Source organism: Echinops telfairi, unplaced genomic scaffold, assembly GCF_000313985.2.
Source record: "Echinops telfairi isolate 266 unplaced genomic scaffold, ASM31398v2 ScPeMD7_70;HRSCAF=299, whole genome shotgun sequence".
In the NCBI taxonomy this organism is placed as follows: domain Eukaryota; kingdom Metazoa; phylum Chordata; class Mammalia; order Afrosoricida; family Tenrecidae; genus Echinops; species Echinops telfairi.
This window is the reverse complement of record NW_022103968.1, coordinates 2,472,175-2,494,769: the sequence shown is the minus strand read 5'-3', so window position 1 is coordinate 2,494,769 and position 22,595 is coordinate 2,472,175. Positions and strand designations below refer to the sequence as shown.

The 22,595-nt window shown below is 57.3% G+C and overlaps 1 protein-coding gene across 3 annotated transcripts in view; it reads left to right on the top strand.

The window, feature by feature from the left end:
• The window catches only part of MGMT (O-6-methylguanine-DNA methyltransferase), a 186,331-nt gene that overhangs the window by 32,642 nt on the left and 131,094 nt on the right, over positions 1-22,595 (top strand). For all 3 annotated transcript variants that reach the window (XM_045291184.1, XM_045291185.1, XM_045291186.1), the window contains exon 2: positions 4,590-4,729. In XM_045291184.1, the coding sequence (XP_045147119.1) occupies positions 4,590-4,729 (140 nt within the window). The remainder of the gene's footprint in view (positions 1-4,589; positions 4,730-22,595) is intronic.

Here is a 22,595-nt window from a genome sequence, read left to right as displayed (position 1 = left end):
TGTAAAGCTTCACAGGAGCAGACAGCCTCATCTTCCTGCCTCAGAGCAGCTGGTGGGTTTGAACCGCCCACCTTGCATTCCCAGCCCAGTGCCTTAACCACAGCGCCACCAGGGCTCCATTCATGGGGCACCGAACAAACAAAACCTGCTGTCACCGAGCCTGTACCAGCACACAGAGACCCTGTAGGATAGAGTAGAACCGCTCCCATGGGTTTCTGAGACGGTCATGTTTATAGGTGAAGACGGCTTCATCTCTTCTGAAGAGTGAGTGGCTGGTGGGTTTGAACTGCCAACCCTGAGGCGAGCAGCCGAAAGCCTAACCCACAACACCACCAGGGCTCCGGAGAGCCCAATGCCTTGACTTTATCAAAGGCCGTGCACCGCAAGCGCACGTGCAGATGACTGAGACTGTAGTGCTAGGATGGCAGCCTCACCTCTGCGTCCCCTGGACAGGTGGGGTGCTCTGGGTCCCGGGCACGGGGTGCAGGAAAGGTGGGTAGCTGTGGCATCCTTTATGAGACAGGCAGTGAGGGCCTCAAGCAGGTGCGTTCCGCTTCGAGCCCCTGGGAGACCAAACTTCCACCCCATAGACAACCAGAATGGCGGCTTTCCCAGAGCCCCTTGGTGCTCAGGTATGTAGAGGAGTCTCCTGGGCATGTGGCTCTGTGTCAGTTCTGACTCTGTCTACCTGGGAGGGAGGAAGTACAATCTTTCCACAGGGCCTTGAACCCGAACAAATGGGTTGAGGGCCAGCCTAATAGGGAAGCTGGCTGGTCCACCCCCTGGTAGCGTAGGTCCTGTCCATGCAAGATGTGGTCACTTCAGTGCTGCTGGACTTGTGGTGCCCCTCCCACGAACCTTGGAAATCAGATCACACAGCCTTGCGGCTGCCATCTGCAGAAGACGTTTGAAGAACCGATTCCGCAGGAACCCTGACCCAATCTAGCTGCTGAATGTTTGTGGTGAGAGCCTCAAAGTATTATGTTTTTGCTCATTTTTGAAAGGGACCTGTGGGTCTGGCCTAACTAGGAATTTGCCTTTTATTCTAAGGTGTTTTCCCATTGGGAGCCAACAGCCTCATCTTACTCCCAAAGGAGGTACAGGTGGGTTTGAACTGCTGATCTTTGCGCAACAGCCCAGTGCTTAACCCACTCAGCTCCACTGAGCCTCCTGGTAACAATGGGTGGCGAATACTGTTCTTTGTTATTGGGCTGCCCGTTCTCTTCCGCGTCAGATTTCACTGCGCCAACTTCTTTAGCATGCAGGTATCTCGCTGCAGGCCCAAAGAGGAGAAGGAGCCGTACCAAAATGCACCAGCCGGGCGTGTGCACCATATCGTAAACTGCTGCTCTGCTCTGCCTGTGCCTCGGGGTCAGCTCACCCTCCCACAGACCTGGGACACCCCTCTCTCCACCCTGGGCACAGCCAGCTCCCTGTTTCTCTGGCACTTTCAGAACCCGAGTCCCTGCACGGGACTGTCATTTTTCTGTACGCCCTGGGCACAATAAATCACATCTCCATTGTTGTCACGATGGCTCAGGGTCCACGGGCCGTCTTGGCGGGAGAGACCTGTCCTCGCTCTGCTCGCTCCGGCATGATCATTCATCACTGGGATATATGGCTTCTGAAGAATTTACTGTAAGACAGAAGACTGGTGTTTTATTCTTGCATTTACAAGTATTTAATCAAACGGGGATGCACTTTAGGTCTCGAAATCTTGGCTGCAATGCAGCGTTTGGCTGAATTATTGTTTGAGGAGTAAAAGGGAGAGGATTATCTGTCCCCATTATCAGCCCTGGATAGCTTGGGGTGAGATGTCGCTGGTTTAGCCCCCAGGATGGACCGGGGCCCGGACTTCAGCCAGGCACGTCTGGATGGGACCTGGCTGCTGGCCAACCTTGTGCTGAGGGCCGACCAGTCTTTCCCTCAGAGCCGGTGCCACCAAGGCCGCTTGTTCACAGCTGCCGGAGCGGGTCCAGAACATCGGGCTCTTGTATTCAGACTCCGGGCCATAAATCATCCGGGAGCCTCATGCAGCAAACTCCTTGTGTTCTGGGGACCCGGGGCTCCCCTGCTGGCTCCCTGGGGACCTGGCGTGTCCTATCCACCTGGGCGGTGATCGGGCAGTCTCAGCAGCTTTGCATATTCGAGTCTGGTAGACATGTGTATGGTGACGTTGTTTTAGGCTCAGTCGTCTAGAGAAACAAATCCAGGGACTCTCTTGTGTATAAGAAAGCTTATGTCAAGAAGACATCCAGCCAGGTCTAACTCAAGGCCACAAGTCCCTCTCCACCAGAGAGAGAGAGAGAGAGAGAGAGAGAATGCCAGTTTCCTCGTATGAGGAGTCCACACCCCCAAGAAGGCATCACCAGGCCGTGAGCTGATTGACAGCTTTGCCTCCATCCCTACACTTGCATAAGGATTCAGTTTGGCATAGAATCATCTAAGGACCACAGAAACAGCATTGCTGAGATGGCCATGTTAAAGGATGGGGAGGGGCGTGCATCTGCTGAATCAAACACGCCCAATGCTCACTCGGCGCCTGTCTCTTTATTCAACACGCCCCGCCTATCACAGGCCCAGGAAAGAGCCAGACAGCCCTGCAGTGAACGCACGTGCCTGGCAGTCACCAGGCTGAGGTGAGAGCTGCGATGCTGGGCCAAGGTCCTGGCCAGTTGCCCTCGGGCAGTTCAGCGCTGACGAAACCCGGAGGCTAGGGAACTAAGCAGCGGGCAGTTACTTAGCATCGCCTGTTTTGTGACATGATGTGGTCATGCTCCACTTTCTCCCAGTGCCGACACTTGGAGCGTAGCCCGGTCTTGGGAACTCAGCCACATTGATCAGTGGGAAGTGGGTGTGGCTTCCTGATGTTTTCATCGGTGGCTGGGGGAGAGGGGATGGTACAGTAGTCTTGTTGTGGTTAGGGGCTGTAGGGTCACTTCAACCCACAGCAACCCTGTGTGCCTCAGGACAACACACCTGCACCACCCACGCAGTTGGGCCGGGCCCATTTCTGCCGCCCCTGTGTCCATCCATCTCGCCGAGGGCCCCTCTACTTGACCAAGCACGATGTCCTTCTCCAGGGACTGGCCTCTCCTGATGACGTGTCCCCAGTGCACGAGACCAGGTCTCGCCCAGGAGCATTCTGGCTGTACTTCTTCCAAGACGACCTGTCGTCTCCTCTCTCATCGTGGGTAGACCAAGGGCCTAGAGAGCACACAGTTGTCCTCCGCCCTCGTCCTGTGGAATGGCCGTCATACAGCGGGGTCCAGTGTCACCATGGAAATGTGTTTGTGCCAAAACTGCACCTTCATGCCAGTTCTCTAGTCTATTCTGCGCCTAGAGCTGCGTCTCCCTGAGGCATGATCTCAGACAAGCAGGGTGCTCTGGGACCCTGAGGTCACCTCCTGGGTGATGGTGGCATTAGAGACCCCGAGAAGTTCCAGGGCCCCCTGACTCACCCCCAGAGCTGCTCACCAAAGAGAGCGCTTGTTCTCTTCCAGAAGTTTCCCAGCAGGAGTGGGTGCTGATTGCTCTGTGCAGGAACCAGCCAGGTGGCTTTGCCTGCTTGAGAGAGTCGGTGTGCTTTCTTGGATCTTGCTGTGCACCCGCCCGCGCCCGTCCTCAGAGCAGGCAAAACCTCTCCCAGTGCCTGACGACTGAGGCAGTTTTCCGTCTTGACAGATTGAAGCTGCAGTTCCCCGAGACATTGCAGCCTTGAGTGACACTTCCTTCTGAATGCCAGGCTGCCAGCATGCCCCTTACAACTCATGGCAAACTGTCACTGATGGGGTGGTTAGCAGGGCCCATGTGCTCAGTGACCCCAGCTAAGGACACGCTGTGGGGGCCCTGTGACCTGGCTGCTGGCAGGTTCTCAGTGCTGGGTCACCCCGTCTTGTGGGAACGTGCTGTGGGTGGGGTGAGGGCTGTGGAATACCCCGGAGATAGCCACACGGGTGGGAGAGCATTGGAACCTTCCTTGCAGGTGCCTGCCGTCATGACGGTGGGGACAGCGGTGTTCCAGTGGGCCCCTAGCAAGCCAGGGAAGCGCCGTGGCTCCCTCTCTGTGGGTCTGGGATCCACCATTCTTGATCACCGACTTCCCGTGTGCTCCAGTGGCACAGGAGCATGCTGTGTGGGCGTCTTGTGATTGGAGCCCCGGGGTGGGGTCAGCAGGGAGAAAGGCCTGGTGATCTAGTTCCGAGCACTCGGCCCCTGAAAGCCTTTGGAGCCCAGTTCTCTGGACTTTCAGGGCACCTGGTTCTCCTGGGCGTCCATGCAGCAGCTGTGGGTGGGTTGGGGGCCAAGGGGATCCCTTGCTGGGACACAGGGCTCTTCCACGTTCCTCGTTCCTTCCACGAGGTGAGGCTGTGTCTGTTTCTAAACCACTGGCAAGCCTGAGACTCACACTTCCGCCCATGTCCTGGGAGTGGTGACCAGTCCATCTGTAGAAACAACACATCACCCAGGAGCAGATTCCAAACAGGGCAAGAGGAGGCTTGGATGAGGCCTCGCGTCTGCCGTTTGTCACACTGGGAGGCAGCCTTCCCACCCGTCCTCTGACCTAACATGCATTCCTACCCCTTTAGAGCCTGCGGAGCGGCATGGACACGGCCTGTGAGCTGAACTTCAAGGTTGTGGGCAGCCCCCTGGGGAGCATCGAGCTCTCGGCCTGCAGGTGCGGTCTGCACGGGATTAAGCTGCTGGGACAGAATGCGCCTGAAGACCAGTGAGTAGCTTCCTGCGCCAGCCACTCGCGGCCTGTTCAGTCACCCATGGGAGGAGGACACGTGACCTGGGCCACGTGGTAACGGTCAGCTGCCACTGCCCTGGACCACGGCGCCCTTCGTTTTTGGCACCCAAGTCTCTTACCCAAGAGCCCTCTAACCACAGGTCACCTCAGGGGACTTCCTAGCTCCAAGATGCTAGGTGGCTCTCTCCATTTTCAGGAGGTACGACCACCCTGGACAGGGGGCTCTCTGGAACTTGGTGGCAGGGAGCGGTGTCCCCAGCCTGGGTTTGGGAAGCCAGGCCAGGCTTCACTGCCCATGGAGTCAGCTGGGTGGGTTTAATGCTCTTGGCTTAGAACCATCCCTAACTCCGAGAGAAGGCTGCTGAGTGCATGGGACTTGGACAGGGCCCTGAGTCCAGGGAGCCCAGCAGGAGGCAGAGGTCAGCATCGCCTTGTAGGGACCCTGGTCACACGGTGACTCAGGGACGTCAGCTGTTGCCTTATTGTGGTTTGAATCTTGCTCATCGACAAGCACGGTGTCATTTGCAGCCATTCCTGCATTCCTGTCAGCCCCCGCCCCTCTGTGTATGCATATGTGACAGTAGCATTTGTTTAGGAACTGCTTTGTCTGGCACGGTGCAGAGTTACAGGTTTCGTGCAAGCACGGAGTTAGTTACTCGGGATTAAGAACATGAGAACGTACGAATACCCGGTGAAGCAGACACGGGTCCACAGCTTCTGCTTGTCCAGCCTGTGGCCTTGATGACCTTCTTCCAATGTCACAGCCGTGCCCGCTGCCCGCTGCCTCCCCGTGACGCCGCCAGCCACCACGGAAGCCACTGCCCTGAATGCCTCGTCTACCCTTCCACGCCGCGGCCATCCGCGGGGACCCTGGTAGATGCCTTGTCTTCTCTGCATGGCGTCTTTCAAAGTCTCGATGCACTCTCGCCATGTGTTGGATCAGGGTTTTCTCCCCCCGTTAGTGGATCACACGACTTCCGTGTGTGATCCGGACACGTTCTGTGGGCTTGCATCGTGTGACTGGTGGGCTGTGTTGTTTTTTTTCTCTCGGCATCTGTCGAAGAGAAGGGTGCCTGGTTTTGAAGAAATTCAGTTTCTCGTGTTTCTATGTCTGTTTCTTCTCTAAGAAATGTTTGCCTGCCTTCATTTCGCAAAAACAACGGCGCATGCCGTCTCCCACCGGCTCCGTCATTGAGTCTTTAAGTCTAGGCTGATGGCCCATAATCTCACAGAATGACGGCCGCCCTCTCTGTGATACACCTGATGGGGTCTTCTTGCAGAGGGTCTCGCCGCCTCAGCTTCGTTCCTCGAGACAAGCCGTCCTTTCTCCCGTCACCACTCTGTGACCTCGTCATACGCATGGACTGTATGTGGGGGTCTCGCTCTACACGCTGCTGTGGCCACTGGGCCTTTTTGTCCATTGAAGGTCAGCACCACACAGACTCTGCTGTGGAGCTTGGTGAGAAGCCTTGAGATTAACCAGTGGGCCAGTCCTCCAGTGTTGTGCTTTGAGATGGCATTAGCTCTTAGGTCTCTTGACTTTGTGTGTTCCTTTTATCTATCTATTTATATTTTGCATATTTATTTATTTTTAACTTTTTTGTTGGCTGGCGTGAAGACGTACAGACCAGATCGCCCCTTCCACCTTCAATCATTGGTCCTTCTCTGTTTGTTTCGTCCTGTCCCTGGCCGTCCTCACAGGGATCCGTGACGTAGCCCTGTCCTCCCTGTGTGTCCTGTTTCCATCCTCCTCCCCCACTAGCCCTTGGGTGAATGCTGCCCTGGGCACCTCGGATGGTTGATGAGCCTAAGGTGTGTGGGAACCCCGTACAGACCTGGCTGTCCCTGTGACGTTGAGAGGCAAGGTGTCGCCTGGGGGAAGTATAATCTTGTTGGGGTTTTGATTGGGAGTTCATGGAACTGACGCATCACGTTGTGGAAGGGTGGCATCTTTTTAATCTGGAGTCTCTGATCTGCGGTCTTCTCTGTGGTTAGTTAGGGCTCTACTTTTTCTCAGCTCCTGCCATAGAAACGTTGCATTTTGTAAAGTGTCCTGGATCCCATTGTGGTTTGGATGGTAATTCGGGATCAGCTTTCTGTTTCATCCTTCTGTGTGTGGGTCGTACTCCCTGTAACGGGAGGCCTTTCCTCAGTTGTCCTGGGGAGGGACATACTGGGGACTTCTGCCGCCTCCTTAGGATTTTCTGCGTTGAAAACCCTGAGTCTGTGTAAAAAGACGTTTTACTTCTTCCGCTTCCATTCCGGTGTTCGTTCTTTCTTTCCGTCCCTTGTGGCAAGGCCCTAGACCCTCCAGTTGGTTGCTGAATAAACATGCTGGCCATAGGTACCAGGCCCCCTCCCCACATCTTGATCGGAAGTTGACGCTTTCCCCGAGACATAGTAGAAGGCGCCCCTCGCTTCCCAAACATCCTTTGATCATATTGAAAGCCTCCTTTTCTCTTCTTGGTGGGCCGGGAGTGAGGATGGATGCCAATGAGATTTTTCTACGCAGATTGACGGGGTCAGGACCCCGGGTGCTTCAGCACGTGGTTCAGCCATGAGGCTTTGAACTGCAAAGTGGGCAGTTCAAACCCACCGTCCACTCTGCAGGGAAAAGATGAGGCAGTCTGTGCTCACAGAAAGGTGCAGCCTGGGAAAATGGGGGAGCGAGCCGTGCTGCTCCGCCCTCCACGGTCACGGCAAGTTGCGATCTTGACAGCAGTGGGTTTGGTGTTTGGTCTAATGCATTCACCGTGTGGTTTTGTGTCTTTCTTCTGTAGATGGGGCAAAATAAATGAGTTTATTTTTGGATTTCAGGCCACTCGATGCCAGATAAAGCTCAGTGCATTTGTAATGCAGTCTCCGTTTGTTATCCCCCCACACTGCTGGTTGAAATTTGTGCATGATTTGTTTAAGGTTAATGTACGCGTGTGCACGGGGATGCTGCTGCATCCATGTCTCTCTCTCCTCGGGAATGGCTCTGCTGGCTGTGGAAGTCCACGTGCGAAAACCACGTGTGAGAGTGCGGCATCTACTGTGTCCAGACCTGGGGCCGGGCTGGGTGGCTTGAGAGCCGGATCCTTCAGGTCCCACGTCCCCGGGCCCCAGAGCAAGTGAGGGAGGAAGAGAACCCAGCGTGAATGTCTTTGTGTTGCCGCCGGCAAGGAGACAGAAGTGGCACCCTAGGCGTGTCCGTCTGTGCGTCCTCGCAGACGTCCTCCGCGCGGGCCTGCCAGCACCCTCGCTCGCGGGGGGGAATGAAAGACAGCTGAGTGACAGCTACAGACTGCCGCGTTCACGCGCAAGCCACGCTGTGAGTGCAGGGCTTTCAGATGGTGAAGGGTCCCGTCATTTGGAGGGAAGTGGGGGGAGGGGTTGGAGCCAGAGGGGTGTGAGCGACCGGGGACCCGAGAGAGGCCATTGGGCAATGAGACACAGCAGACCCATGGCTGAAGCCCAGCACCCTTGCCACCCCTGCATGGCAGCTCTCTACACTTTGTGTTTGGAATAAGCTGTGGGGTGGAACCCTGGTAGCTTGGTGTGTTAGGGTCCTCCTGGTCAGCAGTTCAAAACCACTGGCGGCAGCATGTCCGCGGGAGAAAGGCTGGGCTTTCTATCCTGTTAGAGTGACAGTCTCAGAAACCCACAGGGCGTCGCGCTGAGTCAGCACTGACTCGATGGCAGTGGGCTTTGAGCGGGGGGCCTGGTGGCGCAGTGGGTTACGCGGTGTGCTCCTAACCCCAAAGGTCAGCGGTACGAACCCACCAGCTGACCTGTGAGAGAGAGAGAGTGCTTCCTCTCCCCCGTAAGTCTCGGGAAGCCCCACAGGCCGCCTGTGCTGGAGGGTGGCTGTAAGCTGGCCTTCACGCGGGGGCAGTGAGGTTGAGTTCTGCAGTCTTGAAGATCTGGTGGCGTAGTGGATACCCAGCACTAGGCTGCTAACCACAAGGTCCACAGTTTGAAACCGCCAGCCGCTTCCAGGGACGAAGATGAGGCTTTCCACTCCTGTGTGAGCTGGGCCCCAGGAGCAGGTACTTTCTAACTCGCTGAGTTTCCTGCTGATCGGAGGGCTACACCCCGCTGTGGACAGGGGTGGGGGTGGACAGGGGGGGTGGACACGGGGAGGCAGCTCAAGCCCAGGTCGGACCCTTGTCAGTCTGTGTTGCCAAGCTGTCCTCCCGCTGGCGAAGGGCAGCCGTCTGGGAGCCAGAGCCGGAAGTGCAGGGTTCCTATCCCTTGCCGTGGGCTCTAGAGCTCGGTGTTGTCTGACCTTTGACCTGCCTCCCAGTAGCACTGTGATACTTCAGCTGCGTGACGAGGGCTGGGTGCAGCGGGGGTCTGTGAAAATGCCGGTGTCGCTGAGTGGCAGCTCGCGAGCAGACCTGGGGTGCTCGCGGGCGCGCCCGACAGTCGTGTCAGTAATTAGGTAGGCTCCCCGGTGCCGGTTCACGGGCAGCACCTGCATACTGAGCAGCTCGGGATTCAGACAGAGGGAAAGGTTAAATGGGTTTAATTTTTGAGTTGAACCGAAGCATTGTCTTGTGGCGGATTCTTCCGGAATTTTTATTTCCAGCAGCTGCATCCGGCGAGGGTGTGGGTCTGTTAGGAGCAAAGCCCTAGTGGATTCCTGATGGAGCCCGGACAGCTCCAGGGGTGTCAGGATGGACCGACAGCAGTGTGTGTGTGTGTGTGGGGGGGGGTTTCTCTCCTCACTCCCCTCTCCCCCTCCCGGTGTCAGTGCCTGAAGCTCCCTTGCTGGCTCATTCTTCAGCTGCTCCGGCCAGCTCTTGGCCGCTGTCTCTGATCCAAAGGATGGATGGTTGACCACGTGACGCTTTGGCGCATTCAGATTTTCCAACGTGCTCTGTTTTCATGGCCAGGAGATCCACCCCCTCTAATCCCAGAGACTGGGCAGGGCCTTCTGGGGAGACCTGGGCAGATACCTGCCACCATGCATTTTCACCGTTAGTCTCTACTGGTCACAAGCACACCCACACTTGGGGTGAGAAGTCCCGAAATTTACACTATAAGACAGAAAACGTTCTAGGGTGGGTGACAAAACCCTCCAGTGACGTAGGCGTGTGACATGTGAACAGCAGCTTGGTGAGAACTTTCTGACGTCATGGCTGAGGAATTGTGAATGAGCTGGCTTCGGCGGCACGTGTGCTAAAACAGGAATCGTGTTTGCCTGTATGAGAAGTTAGTGATCTGCGTGTGCAAACTTGGAACAGTTTTGCCACTAAAGTGGTCAAGAGATGGTAACTGTGTCGCCTGTTGTTTGGGGTCAGAGTGACCTTGGCCAGTAGAGGGCCGCCGTGACAGAGGCAGTCGTTGGCATCTGGCGTTGTGGAGAGATTGTGGGGTCCACAGACAGGAGTATCTCACCGACTGTGCCGGTTCCCCGCTGGGGGCCACTGCTCCTGTGGCTGTGGGAGAGAGAACCGCTTGAGGGTGGGGTCAGAGCTGCCCCTCTCAGCCAGTGTCAGCTGGGGCCTTCCCAGGCTGCCTGGCACCAGCTCATCAGAAACAAATGGGCGTGAGTAAAGTGCCCACCACCACCCTTCAAACAAGCCCCCTGCCCTCGCCTCGGTCCTGGCCGTGATGACCCTAAGGGAGCGGGTAGGGCTGGCCCCGCGGATGGTACTGAACCCACTGCTGGGGAAGTTATCCTGACTCCTCAAGGCCCTACAGGGCAGGGCAGAGCTGTCCCTGTGGGTTTCAGGGAGTAGAAAGCCTCGTCTTTCTTCCAAGGAGCAGCAGGCGGCTTTGAACTGCTGACTTTGTGGTTAGCAGTCCATGTCACCAGGATGCCTGCAGGGCTCCTCTTGCCAGGAGGTGATCCCCACCACCCTCCACCCCCGCATGTCCTACAACGTTTTAACATTTGTCTTAGCTTGTTCGTTAATGTATGTAAAAATATTAAAAGCCCTTGTATATTACATTAAAAACTATGTCAGCTTCTCTGCTTTTTCCTATTTATTAAAACTTTTCAAGCAGTGAGAACATTTTACTTGTTAATGAGGGAGCGGCGAGAGAATTAATGACAGAAAGCAGCTCCCCGCACCTCCCCATAGCCATGTGCAGCCTGCGCCTGCCCCGTGCCTGCCCCGCGCTGTGTTTAATTTCTGGGACAGGCGCCAGTGAGCACATGCAAATAGATGTAATGATTTGCATCAGTAGATCATTTCTATGTTTAATGTCCTTTGATACTTTGGGTCAAGGACTCTTTCTTTGGGAGGCTGGTACAGTTTCTGGAGCTAAAATTATTCATCTCAGAGCCACGGCGTGATGTTCACTCCGACTGAGGTGGCTGTGCCGTTTCACAAAGTCAGATGGACGAACCCCTCTGTGCAGAAGTGGGGGACAGGGAGGGGACCGCAGCAAGTAAAAGGCATGGCGGGAGCGGGACGGAAGGAGGGAGGCAGAGAGACTGACGGAGCACAGCTACAGGGGTGTTGCTCTCACCCGAGTTCTAAGGCATTGCCTCCTAAGCCATTGCTTATCTCACCCCTTGCTTCCCCCCTCAGGCCCGAGCCCGACTCTCCTGCGCCCCACTCCCCTGAGTCAGCAGCCTCTTCTGACCCTGCTAGTGCTCTCTCAGGTCATCAGCCTGGACCCTCCCCTCCCATAGCACTTTCCGCTTTGCGTCCCGCGGAGGCTGTGCCCTGGGCTGTGGAATCCCCGCATCCTGCAGGGCGTGCAGCGCATATTATTGATGAAGCCGACAAAGGAAAAATGACATTAGGTGGGGCTGTGGGTGTGCTACCGTGGTCCACCGTGGGGGCTGGACATACACACACCAGCCATGGGAAGACTGACGGGGAGGCTCGGGGGATTGGAGCCTTAGGGGAATGTTTTATGGGGGCCAAACTGTGACCACACCCCCTCATCCCCTGCTGTCAGAGCCTGTGCCCCCCTTGAAACGGCCGGGGGAAGACGCTGGCTTTCCCAGCTCTGCAGAGGGCCCAGGGGAGTCACCTCTCAGCCGACTCCCTCCAGTGAAACTCATCCTCCCGGACGCCGTCGTTTGAAGGCGTGACTGTGTGGGCTTCGGCAGCCATTTTGTCACCATGAGGGGACGATGCCAGGCACTGTGGTTCCCGGTGTGACCGGATGGAGAGGGCTGGGTCCCTGCTGACCCCTCACTGGCCCACTGCCACTGGCCGACCCTGAGCTCTTGTCCTGGGACGTGACCCTCCTTCTCATTGTTGCCACAAGCTACCTGTCACTGCTGAGCTTGCAAAGACTGATGTACTTCCAGAGATGGTGCTCCTGTTCCATCCCGCACTGCCCCCGCCCACGGTTTCCCTGGGGGCTGCATGGAGCACTGTGCAGTCTGCGGTCTGAATGGCGTTTTGGGTCGCCACCGCGTCTGACTATTAAACGGACCTCTCTGCCAGCTCTCTCCGGCTGCTGTGGGTGTCCCTGTCTCATGCTGCTTTCTGTAAATGCCCTGACTAATGTCCTTGCCTGTGGTGCCCCTACTAAGGTGCAGTAATTAAGTGCCCAGCCACTCACTCGAAAGGCAAGCATCTCTGAGGGGAGAAGACTTGGCATTTGCTTCCCTAAATGGACTGCCTAGGGCGACCTTATGGGGTGGCTCTGCTGTGAGGCACCAGTTACCTGGCAGCACCTGTCTAGGTACCGTTCCTAGGACTGCTGTTCAGAAGCACCCCCAGCGGGCGGCCCTACAAACAGAAGCCCTTGCACAGTGGAGGGACCGGAAGTGCAGATTCAGGGCACCGGCTCAGGGGAGGCCTCGTGCCCGCTCCCCGCTCGGGAGGGGAGGCCCGTGTCTCCTTTCAGCAGCTGTGGGTCCAGTGTCCCTCGGAGATCTGGGTGCATCGTTCTTCCTTTGGGTCTGGGAGGTTCCCAGCACAAGGACCCTGGGTCCAGAGGACACACTGTGCTCCTGACTCCTCTTTCCTGGTGGCCTTGAGGTCCTTGCTGCTCTGCCCTCTCCTCTCTCCTTTGATCCTGTAAGATGCCAGGCGGTGCAGCCCACACCCCAGGGAAGCTTCCCCGACTTCCGATCGAGCTGTGGAGCCCTTCACAGCTGGCTGATCTCATCAGACCACATCTTGGGCCAGGACTTCAGCATTGCTTGACCGACAGTCCACTGAGAATCAGGGTCCAGCCACGTGCACACACGTTTTGGGGGCACAGTTTATCCAGGATGGCACCCAACAGCCATGTTCCCCTCCCAGGTAGCAGGGCCATCTGAGAAGAAGGTGTGGTCAGGTCACCCCCTTTTGTAAGGAAGCACCGGAGCTGTGCTCCCTGAGCTCTGGGGGCCAGTTGTCTAGCAAGACCTGCGTTTCCTTGGATCTCCACTGCCCCCCCCCCCACCACCACAGTCTAGCTCCAGCCCTATGTGGTCCATTGTGGTAGAAGGAAGAAGAACCACACTGCCTTCCAGCCGAGGACTCTGACGAGCAGGGCGCGGCCTCCTTGGGCGTCCTGAACTGCCCAGAGTGATGCCCAGCTTCTTGCCGGATGTGTGCACCTGCGGACCTGGTCCCTGTATTGGGACACCACTCTGAAACCACGTGCCGGCAGTCCTTTGACCCCGAGGCACGTCTGCATGCATCTGCCAAAATCACAGGTTCCCAAAATGACTCAGCTGACCCCCCTAAGTTACTCAGCGCCTGGCAGTGGACATCCCTGTGCCCTGCCTCAGCCCCCAGGATAAAGTGAGGCACCTGCTTTTGCAGCCCCCACTCCCAGATCCCTCAGGGCCCCGCAAGGGTGGTCTTGCCTACTTTGGGAAACACTGACCCTAAATTCTTCATCTTCGTTAAGTGACAAAAAGAGAAAAACAGCCCAAGCTCACTGCCATCAAGTAGATTGGGACTTGGGGACCCCATGTAAGGGTCCCGAGACTGCAGCGCTTTACAGGGGCAGACAGCCTCTGCTCTCTCCCTCGGAGCGGCTGGTGAGTTCAAACTGCTGGCCTGGAGGCTTGCAGCCTGAGCCGCAGTGCCACCAGGCCTCCCTGTGGTGAGGGAAACCCCCTCCCACTGTCTGGCCAAGATCACATGGTGCTCTGTGTCCTGCAGCTGCACCCTTAGCTGCCTGCCGTCTTCCCGGTATTGATTCAGCATGACTGTTCTCATATATTTAATCAGAATTAATAATTGAATGTACTGTCGCCTGCTTATTCTGCCCTGGGATCCCATAAGATTTTTGAATCGAAAGCTCGTCTGGGGCCTTGCGGGAGTTCCAGGAATTAGGGATCTCTCCGAGTGCAGGGAAAGGCGGGCCCGGGGAGGAGAACCCTGAGTCCTCAAGTGATTTGCTGTTCCCGGGCATCATTGGAGCAAAGCTGTGTTCCAGCTCCTCCCTCCATCCTTTGCAGGCCTCTGGGCGGGTCCTGGAGCTGGGGTCTCCTGGCCAGGCGGTGACCCTGTCCTGAGTGAGTGGGGTCCAGTGTGCAGTGCCCCATCACGCTCGCCTCGCCAGAGAGCTACAGGAGACAGGATCAGGAACGTTCTGAAACGGAAGATTGAAATCACCGCTAGACCACACCTTGCCTGCCTCTGAAAGAACCTGCCAAGTTTGAAAGTCACTCTCCGAGTGGGCATGTGAGTTCCCCATGGCGGCTGCAGCCGCCCCCATTCGTCTCTGCGGGGCGGACAGGTGCAGGGGCCGCGCCGGACGGCCACCTCCGCAGGGTGACGGCTGCAAGATTTACGGGGCAGCACCCCTGCCGCCGTTCCCATAAGTATCAATTTTAGCTCCACTAATAAGAAACCGAACAAAAGTGGAATTATGAGTTCAGTAGTGTTCTATGAAAGGTCAGTTGTTAAAAAGGCAAAGTGTGACATTCTGTGAGAAGGTGGCTTCATTAATCATCCTGGCAGGGGACACGGGGCGCTCTTGACCGACGCCACCCGGCCTGGGGGGACGCGTCCGGCCGACATGCCCCTGTGCCTGCGGAGGCTGGGGCGCTGGCTCCCAGGTGCGGCTGTGTGCCCCCGCACGCATGCCCGCACGAGGCCATGGGTGGTGCAGGCGAGGCCTCACCACGCTGTCTGCGTCGTCAGCAGCCGGTGCTGTGGGCACCAAGGGACCACGAGGGGGTAGCTTTGTGGGGCAGCTGTGTATTTTCTCACTCTCTGGGAGGCCAGCCTTGTTCTCTTGGTCAGTTCTCTTCAGCTCCTGTTCCTTGGCCCTCGGAGATCTTCAGGGGACGCAGCGTCAGCCCCCCCCCCCCCCACACACACACACATCTGCTTGGTGCTGCTCTACCCCCACCCGCTGGGTTTGTGTCTCAAAGGAGAGGCTTGAGGTGGGTCTGGCAGCGGCACCGTGGCCTCACCATCAGGCAGCAGCCTTGCCCCCGTGGACTCAGGACCCAAGTGTGTAGCCTGAGCCCCCGAGGTGGTCAGAGGGAAGGATGGGTAACGCAGACCTGGGGAGGACACAGACCACCGGAAACAAGGTGTGTCGCCGCTCGGGAAACCAGAGGAGTGGGCTGTTCCTGTCTCGGCCCTGATGCAGGGCAGAAGGAGCGCAGGGCGGGTGGCTCTGAATCGGACTGCCGTCTGAACAAGAGTGGGAGTTTCCCACTGAAGCCCCTCGCAGCCAGTCACACCTGCAGTGGGCAGTGTCTTTCAGTGACCTCTCCAGAGCACGACATCTGTGTGTCCCGGGGCTCACCCACCCCCTGCTCTCTGTGTGGGGATCCTCATTTGCAAAATGAGCAAGAGCCGGACCGCTGACGGCTGGCCCTCCAGTGCTGCGCTACCAGAAATACACAGAGGGGCTGCCTCTGACAAACGGGAAGTTTGGGAAGCTTGAAATCCAAATTCGTTTGGGGTTAAGCACAAGGTCAGCGGTTCAAAACCACCAGCTGCTCGGCAGGAGAAAGGGGAGGCTGCCTCTTCTTGTAACGATGGGCAGCCTCAGAAAGCCTGTAGCAGGTTACCTGTTGGGCTTTAACCACAAGGTCAGCCGTTTGAAACCACCACCCACCCCGAAGGAGAAAGGTGAGGCGGCCCTGTACAGATTCACCCCATCAGAAACCCACAGGGGCAGTTCTAGCCTGTCCTACAGAGTTGCTCTGAATCGGGATTGACTTGCTGGTAATGCGTTTTACTCTCTCTGCTGGCTCTGGGGGAAGGCACTTGTCTTTCACTGGCTGGAGAGTCTTCATGGGATTTGGCATCCCTCTTCCCACCCCACCTGCTCCCTAACCTGCTTCTCCAAAGCCTGTGAAAGGTTGACCTAAGGCCCACCCTGCCCCTAACCCAGACTACAGGACATAACCAGGGCAGCTTGGACCAAACCAACTTTACCCGCACCATCAAGCCCATGCCAACTTGGGGTGCCCTGAGACTGGAACAGAGGTGCCCCATAGGGCTGCAGACCATCCAGGAGGACAGACAGCTCCATCTCCCCCTGCCAGGGGGCTGGAGGGCTAAGAACCCTGACCTCAAGCTTGGAGGTCCAGTGCTTAACCCAGGGGTCACAGGGTGCTTAAGCACTGGTGTGGAGGTTTGGGTTTCTAATGGCCATGGCAGAGACACAGTTGGGTCCATGATACGCTCTGTCAGTCTTGTCCTGCTCAGTGAGCAGCCGTGCACCTACTGTGTGCCCGGGCCACCCCTGTGGACTCTGGGAGTATTGTGGTATGCGCCCTGCGGCCTCCGTGTGGAAGTTCACTGCGGATAGATAAATTATTAAGCGGGTAGCCAGAGACACACTCATCAGCAGGGCATCTTTTATTGTGGCCTCTGACGGATTGTTCTCATTCTGCCGGCCGAGTGCAATATCGCCGGGCACCGCGCCTTCTGGAATCCCCTTTGTCTGGGCCGCTGCATGTGCTTTCTGCCAAGACCCCAGGGCACAGACCCAGGCCTCCCTCCCTCCAGCGGTCGGGCATCTGACGCAGGGAGGGAGACGCCGGCACTGTGGATGTGGTCTCCTGCCCTTGGAAGGGTCTACCCTCATGCATCACCGTTGGGTGCCGCTGCGCTGGTTCTGACCCATAGTGACCCCACGCACAACCAAACGGCCACAGAGCCAGCCCCGCGCCGTCCCCACCCTCCCACTAGATTTGCGCCCATTATCGATGCCTGTGTCTCAGTCCGTCTCCTGAGGGTTCTGCTCTTCTCCGATGACTCATGCGAGCGTTGGGGTTTTGCTTTTTAAAGATTCTGGAGTGGGGCTGCTGCCCTAGTGTGTGGCCCTCCTGTAACTGCTCTCCTCGTTACCCCCTTTCCCGAGTGTCCTCAATGACCTGTCTACAGGACATGGGGGAGCAGACTGGGTCCCCCGGGCAGGGCCCAGGGCAGGGTGTCACTTCTGTCCTGGTACAGTCAGTGGTGGAGTTTGGTGTGGGGTCAGCAGGTGAGACAGGGCGGGGATGGGGGAGGAGGGAGGAGGGTGAGCCAGTGGGTGGAAAGGTCAAGGAGTCCCTGGCCTCACCTGTCAGGGATAACCTGCTGCCGCCACCCGGAGTCGTGAGTGACCACTGGGCCCGAGTGAAGGACAGGGGCTGGCTGCTTTTGCAATAGCCCCTCCCTGCTGGAGCCCCGCAGCTGGGGCCGGGCTGGCTCCAACAGACGAAAGCCCACAGGGCTACTGAGGTGGCAAGTGTCCCAGGAGGCTAACACGTGGTGAGCTGGATGTCGGGATGACTCTCAGGAGGCCCCAGCAGCCTCCTCGCCCTACCCACCCCTGACTCTGTGCTCGGGAGGGGTTCTGGGTCAGGGTTGCCGAATGAAGTTGATCGGCTTCCACCAACCTCCTGAACTGCCGCGTCGGCAAAGTACGGTCCTGTCTCCTGATCGTCATAATTTTTGCTTAATGGTTGTTTGTGCTACATTGACCAGGCCCATGGGCTGCTTAACATAAATGATTACATTTGCTTATGATTAAAAACTTCCCCCATTAGAAGTATGGCAGCCGGGGCTTGAAAATGACTTATTGTTAAGCTTTCTACCCCATTAGCCCTGCCACTGGGCCTGTCGAGCCGCCGCGTACGACGCAAGAGTGCTCGTAATGAGCTGTGTAATGCGGAGCCTCCGCCCGTCCCAGAGCTGGGTGTGCGCCCACCGCAAGGCCTGGCAGCGCCGATGGGGCAGCTCCAGCATGGGCCAGGCGACGTGGCATGGCGGGTAAAGAAGGGCTTCACGGCTGAAGCAGCGTCGGCCACCATGCTCTCCAAACCCTGTCGCATCCACTTTGGGCATCTCCAATCCCTTGATGTCCCCTTTAACAGACGTGAGTGTCATGGTCTTCGGGGGTCACCTGTCAGCCCCAGCTGTTTGATGTCAAGCCACCAGATACGGCACGAGGCCGGTGTGCACACTGATGGCGGTGAGATCAGCTCTGGTGGTTTCTAACTGCGGACACATAACCACTGTGCCACCAGGGCTATAGGAAGGGCCTTTTTGTGACCGGTGGAAAAGTTCTTCATCAAAGAAGACTGGGTTACTGGACTGGGTGTGGATGTCCTTCCTGGCAGCCCTGGGAGGTGTGTGGGTGAATCTACCCATCACCCTGGGTCAGGGTGTGTACCACACCGGGTGTAACAAATACGTGTCAGGCGCCACATGTACCACACACTGTATAACGTACCTGTGTCAGGTGCCGCATGTACCACACAGAGTATAGCATGTACCTGTGTCAGGTGCCGCGCGTACCACACAGTGTGTAATACGTACCTGCGTCAGGTGCCGTGTGTACCACATAGGGTGTAATGTGTACCTGTGTCAGGTGCTGCGGATAGTATACAGTGTGTCGTGTGTACTTAAGTGCCATGTGTACTATAAGATCTATGTGTACTATAAGGTGTGTGCAGTACCTTACCTGCATCAGGTGCCACGTGTACCATACAGTGCAGAGAGCACACCTGTATCAGGTCCTGCGTGGACAGTGTGATACACCCCATACCATGTCAGTCTGTGTCTTTGAAGCCCCCAAGCCCCTGTGGAAGGAGTCGGGGTGGAAGGACCCTCCTGGGGATCTGCCCCCATGGGTGACAACATGGTGCTGGATCGTAGCACATGACCGTGTGGTTTGCAAGAGCTCACCCTGTGGGCTGTGTTTCTGTGACACGCTGCCCGAGGCTGAGTTTCAGGGAGCTGGGTTGTGTGGCTCTGCCGGCAGGAACCTGTGGTGAGGGTGCAGGTCTGGGTTCCTGTTTGGGGAACCAGCCTCCATCTCAGTGCCCAGCCTGCTCAGTCTCCTGTTGGTGCCTCAGGACCCTGGTGCCCCTCTGACTTAGTGCACAGCGATGGGGGGATGTGATCTGGGAGGAGGGGGGGGTGACCTGCTGAGTCTCCCATAGTGGGGTACAAGGCTTGATTCGGCAAAAGGCAGCTCTCAGCATCATAAGCTGGAGTGTGGACCAGTCACAGACTGGCACTGACCAGCCGTCGGGAAGCTGGCAGAAATGCTGCCTGGTCCTACACACGATGCTGCCTAGGGCCCGTGCCAACTGAATGGCCGCTCAGTGCAGGGCCGGTCTGCCCTCAGGAGACGCGGAGGGAAGCCCTAGTCAAGAACATGCACGTAGCCACAGAGCTCTAAGGCACTGCTGGGCGCACTCGGCCGCGCTGCCGTAAGCAAGCTGTCCCCATCCAAGTGGCTTAAATTGGAGAGCCCGGACACCAAGCAGGCCCTCCCTGAGCTCAGATGTCCTGTTGGGCACCTCGGACGTCTGTGCTTCCTGTGCCCATTTCATCGTCCAGGTACCCCAGCGAGACCACCTCCCCCTTGCTCACAAAGACCCTGAGAAGTGGATACTTATCACTTGAAGTCGGGGTCCCAGGAGCCCCACACACAGCGCTGGAAATTGGGGAGCGGCCCTGTGGCCCTCACAGATCTCTGGGGCTTGGGGCCATCAGAGTAGGCAGTTAGCGCGGTCGTCAGCCACTTGCTGATACACAGGCATGTCCATCAGCACTTGAAGGGCCGAGCTGCCCTGGGCAGACGGGCTGCCCGGGCCTCTTACCAGGACGTCTCGTGGGGGACTGAGCAGGCCCGGGCTCGGCCATGTCTTTCTCGCGGCCCCCTCTGCCTGTGAGCGTGGGAATGAGGAAGGTGGCCTAAGCATCAGCGCACCTGCATGGCGGTGCTGGTGCAGAGCTGCAAGGGTCCCGTGGGCTGTCCCAGGAACAGCACGCCCGTCTTAGGAGAAGTCCGGCCGGCTGGCAGGCTCTGCAGCAACAAGGGTGGCGAGTCCCTCGCTCGAGTTCTTTGGACAAGTTTCGAGGGGGACTCACTCCTGGACAAGGACGTCAGGCTTGGTAAAGCAGAGGGGCCTCACCTTGCCGAGATGGGCTGGCAGGGGGCTGCACCCATGGGGCAGTGTAGGAACAGTGGGGAGCCCGAGGACCTCTTCCTTAGGGGCATGGAGTGAGGTCATGGGGCCGGCTAGGATTACGATTTCTCCAGAAACAGCACAGCCTCCTGTGGCCTTGGTCGGCACACCTCTCCTCTGGGTCAGCCTGTGTCGCTGGCCCGCTCCGGCTTCAGCTCTGCTGACCGGCCTCTCACCCCCTCCTCCGAGACCCTCTGGAAGACCACCTGTGATCCAGGTGTGTGGTATGTACCTGTGTCAGGTGCCTCGTCGTGTCCTGTATGTTATGGAGTGCGTACCTGGATCAGGTACCTCACAGACTATATAGAGTGTCCTGTCTACCTGGATTAGATGCCTCGTCATGTCCTCTCTGGTGTGTGGTTTGTACCTGTGTGAGGGGCCTCGTCATGCCCTGTACAGTGTGTGGTGTGTACCTGTTGGCCCCCACCCTTGCCCATCTTCTTCCCGGCCCTGAGTCCCTGTCACAGCCGGGAACAGGGGCTCTGGAGTAGCTAACAGACCCACGTCCCGGGACTCGTATAGCCCAAGAGAAGCGGGAAGCTTGGGAAGGGCTACTTGCACCCTGAAATTCCCAGAGGGGCTGGGTTCTGGGGAGCCCCATGCCTCTGAGAAGCCTCTGTGGGACCCGAGGGCCCCCACAGTGGAGTGAAGCCCTTCCCCAGTCAGAAAGGCGGCCGTGGCAGGCTTTTTCCCCGGAAGACAAAGCAGCCCCGCCGCGGCTGGACCCGCATCTCGGCAGTAATAAAAGCCGTGTAGATTTACTGGTGCGGGACTTCTAACCGTAATACTGCTCAATGGTGGGTTATTTTGTGTTCAGGAGCTACATTTATCACAAAAATGATGATATACAAATCACTTCCATATCACAGAATGTTCTTGGTCAAAATTGGCTTGAGGCAAGTGATATCTTGGAGTAAACAGTATATGAAGACCATATCTTAAAATGATAGATCACCTAATTTTGTTCTGACAGAGGTTTCTGCCGCAACAAACATCTGTCACTGAAATACCAATTCAGAGATATGGACGCCAAATCGTAGAGGTTTGCTCAGGCCCGCCGCTCCCGAGCCGAGCGCACCTTGGCCCGCACTGCAGCCCAGCTGAGGAGGCATTAAGCAGGGCTGCGCTTTAAGTCCTCTTAACACAAAAATAAACAATTTGGAGAAATAAACTCAGGCTGAGCTGCACGCCTACCATGTAGGACGGAGACACCCCACCCCGACTCACGGCCGCCAGCGCCTCTTCCTTTTGGGTCCCTGTGAGCCCAGCATGGCTTCCAGTGAGAAATGGTTCTGCCTTGTACTGATCTCGGGCCTCTGTGTCTTCAGATTACCACGTTAAGCCCAGACCTGAAGGGCAGTGCAGGTCCCCAGCCTGGGTTGGCAGGTCTGCAGCAGGACAGTGGCCATGTCTTGGGACGCCTGCATCTCCCCGCTCTGACACCTCCCTCCACCTTCACTGTGGGGTGGCCCCAGGGACACCAGGCATCCTGGGATTGGAGGGAAAGGGGATGCACAGGCAACTGGGGGGACGACACCAGAGAACTCAGGGGGGCGGGGCACTCAACTCCAAGTGGAAGAATGGGTTTGATCTCGGTCCAAACTCTGATTGTGTGATAGTTTAACAAAGGGGACAGTGGCGGTCTGCAACCCCCAGGGGACCATCTAGAAACTGGCCCCTGGTGACCCATTGTTAGACTGTGGAAGAGTGAGGTCTCTTTTAAAGGCAGTGGTTGCGGGGGCTGCTCCCCTGGCTGCCCTGCCTCCGCTCACCATGGCAGAGACACCTGCGCCTTCCCGAGCCCTGGTCCCCAGAGCGCTGGAGCCGCTAGCTGCCTCCTGGCCCTGTCTGCCATGCCATCTTGTTCGTCCATCCATCTACCAAGGAGCTGCCCTGTCCCCGCCACCGTTCAGAGAACTCCCTTTGAAAGACGTCCCTGCCTGGTTCTCCCCTCAGGGAGTCGGCAGCAAGTGAGATACAGAGTTCTTGGTCTTAGACAGACTGTTCCCCAGGAGTCCCTGGGTGCCACAAATGGTCATGTGCTTGGCCACTCAAGATCGGTGGCCGCTTGACACCGTCTGATGGCCCCGTAGACGAGGGCTCCGGTCTCTGTCTGGAGGTGAGGCGTGGCTTCATGAGTCAGAGCCGGCACAGTGCTGGCTGCTTGACACCATTTCTGCACATGAGACACAGCATCAACATTTGCAAACCAGTAACCACAGAGAGCTCTTTGAGCTGCGTGGTCGTAGCCTGAAGCAAGCTTCGGCTGCCCTCTAGCAGCCTGTGTTCCTGTAGGGTGAGTGAGGACTGTCCAGTCCAGACTCCGGCCCCGCCTTGACGACTTCTGGCCACTTAGGTTAGCTGTCCGACGTCTCAGGCATCAATCCCCTCCTGTGCCACTGTGGGATTCTTGCCATTGGTACGATGGCACTTGTGACACTCAGCACAAGGCCCAGAATATATGTGCTTAGATGGTGGGCCTGACAGTGGCGGCAAGAGTGGAGGTGG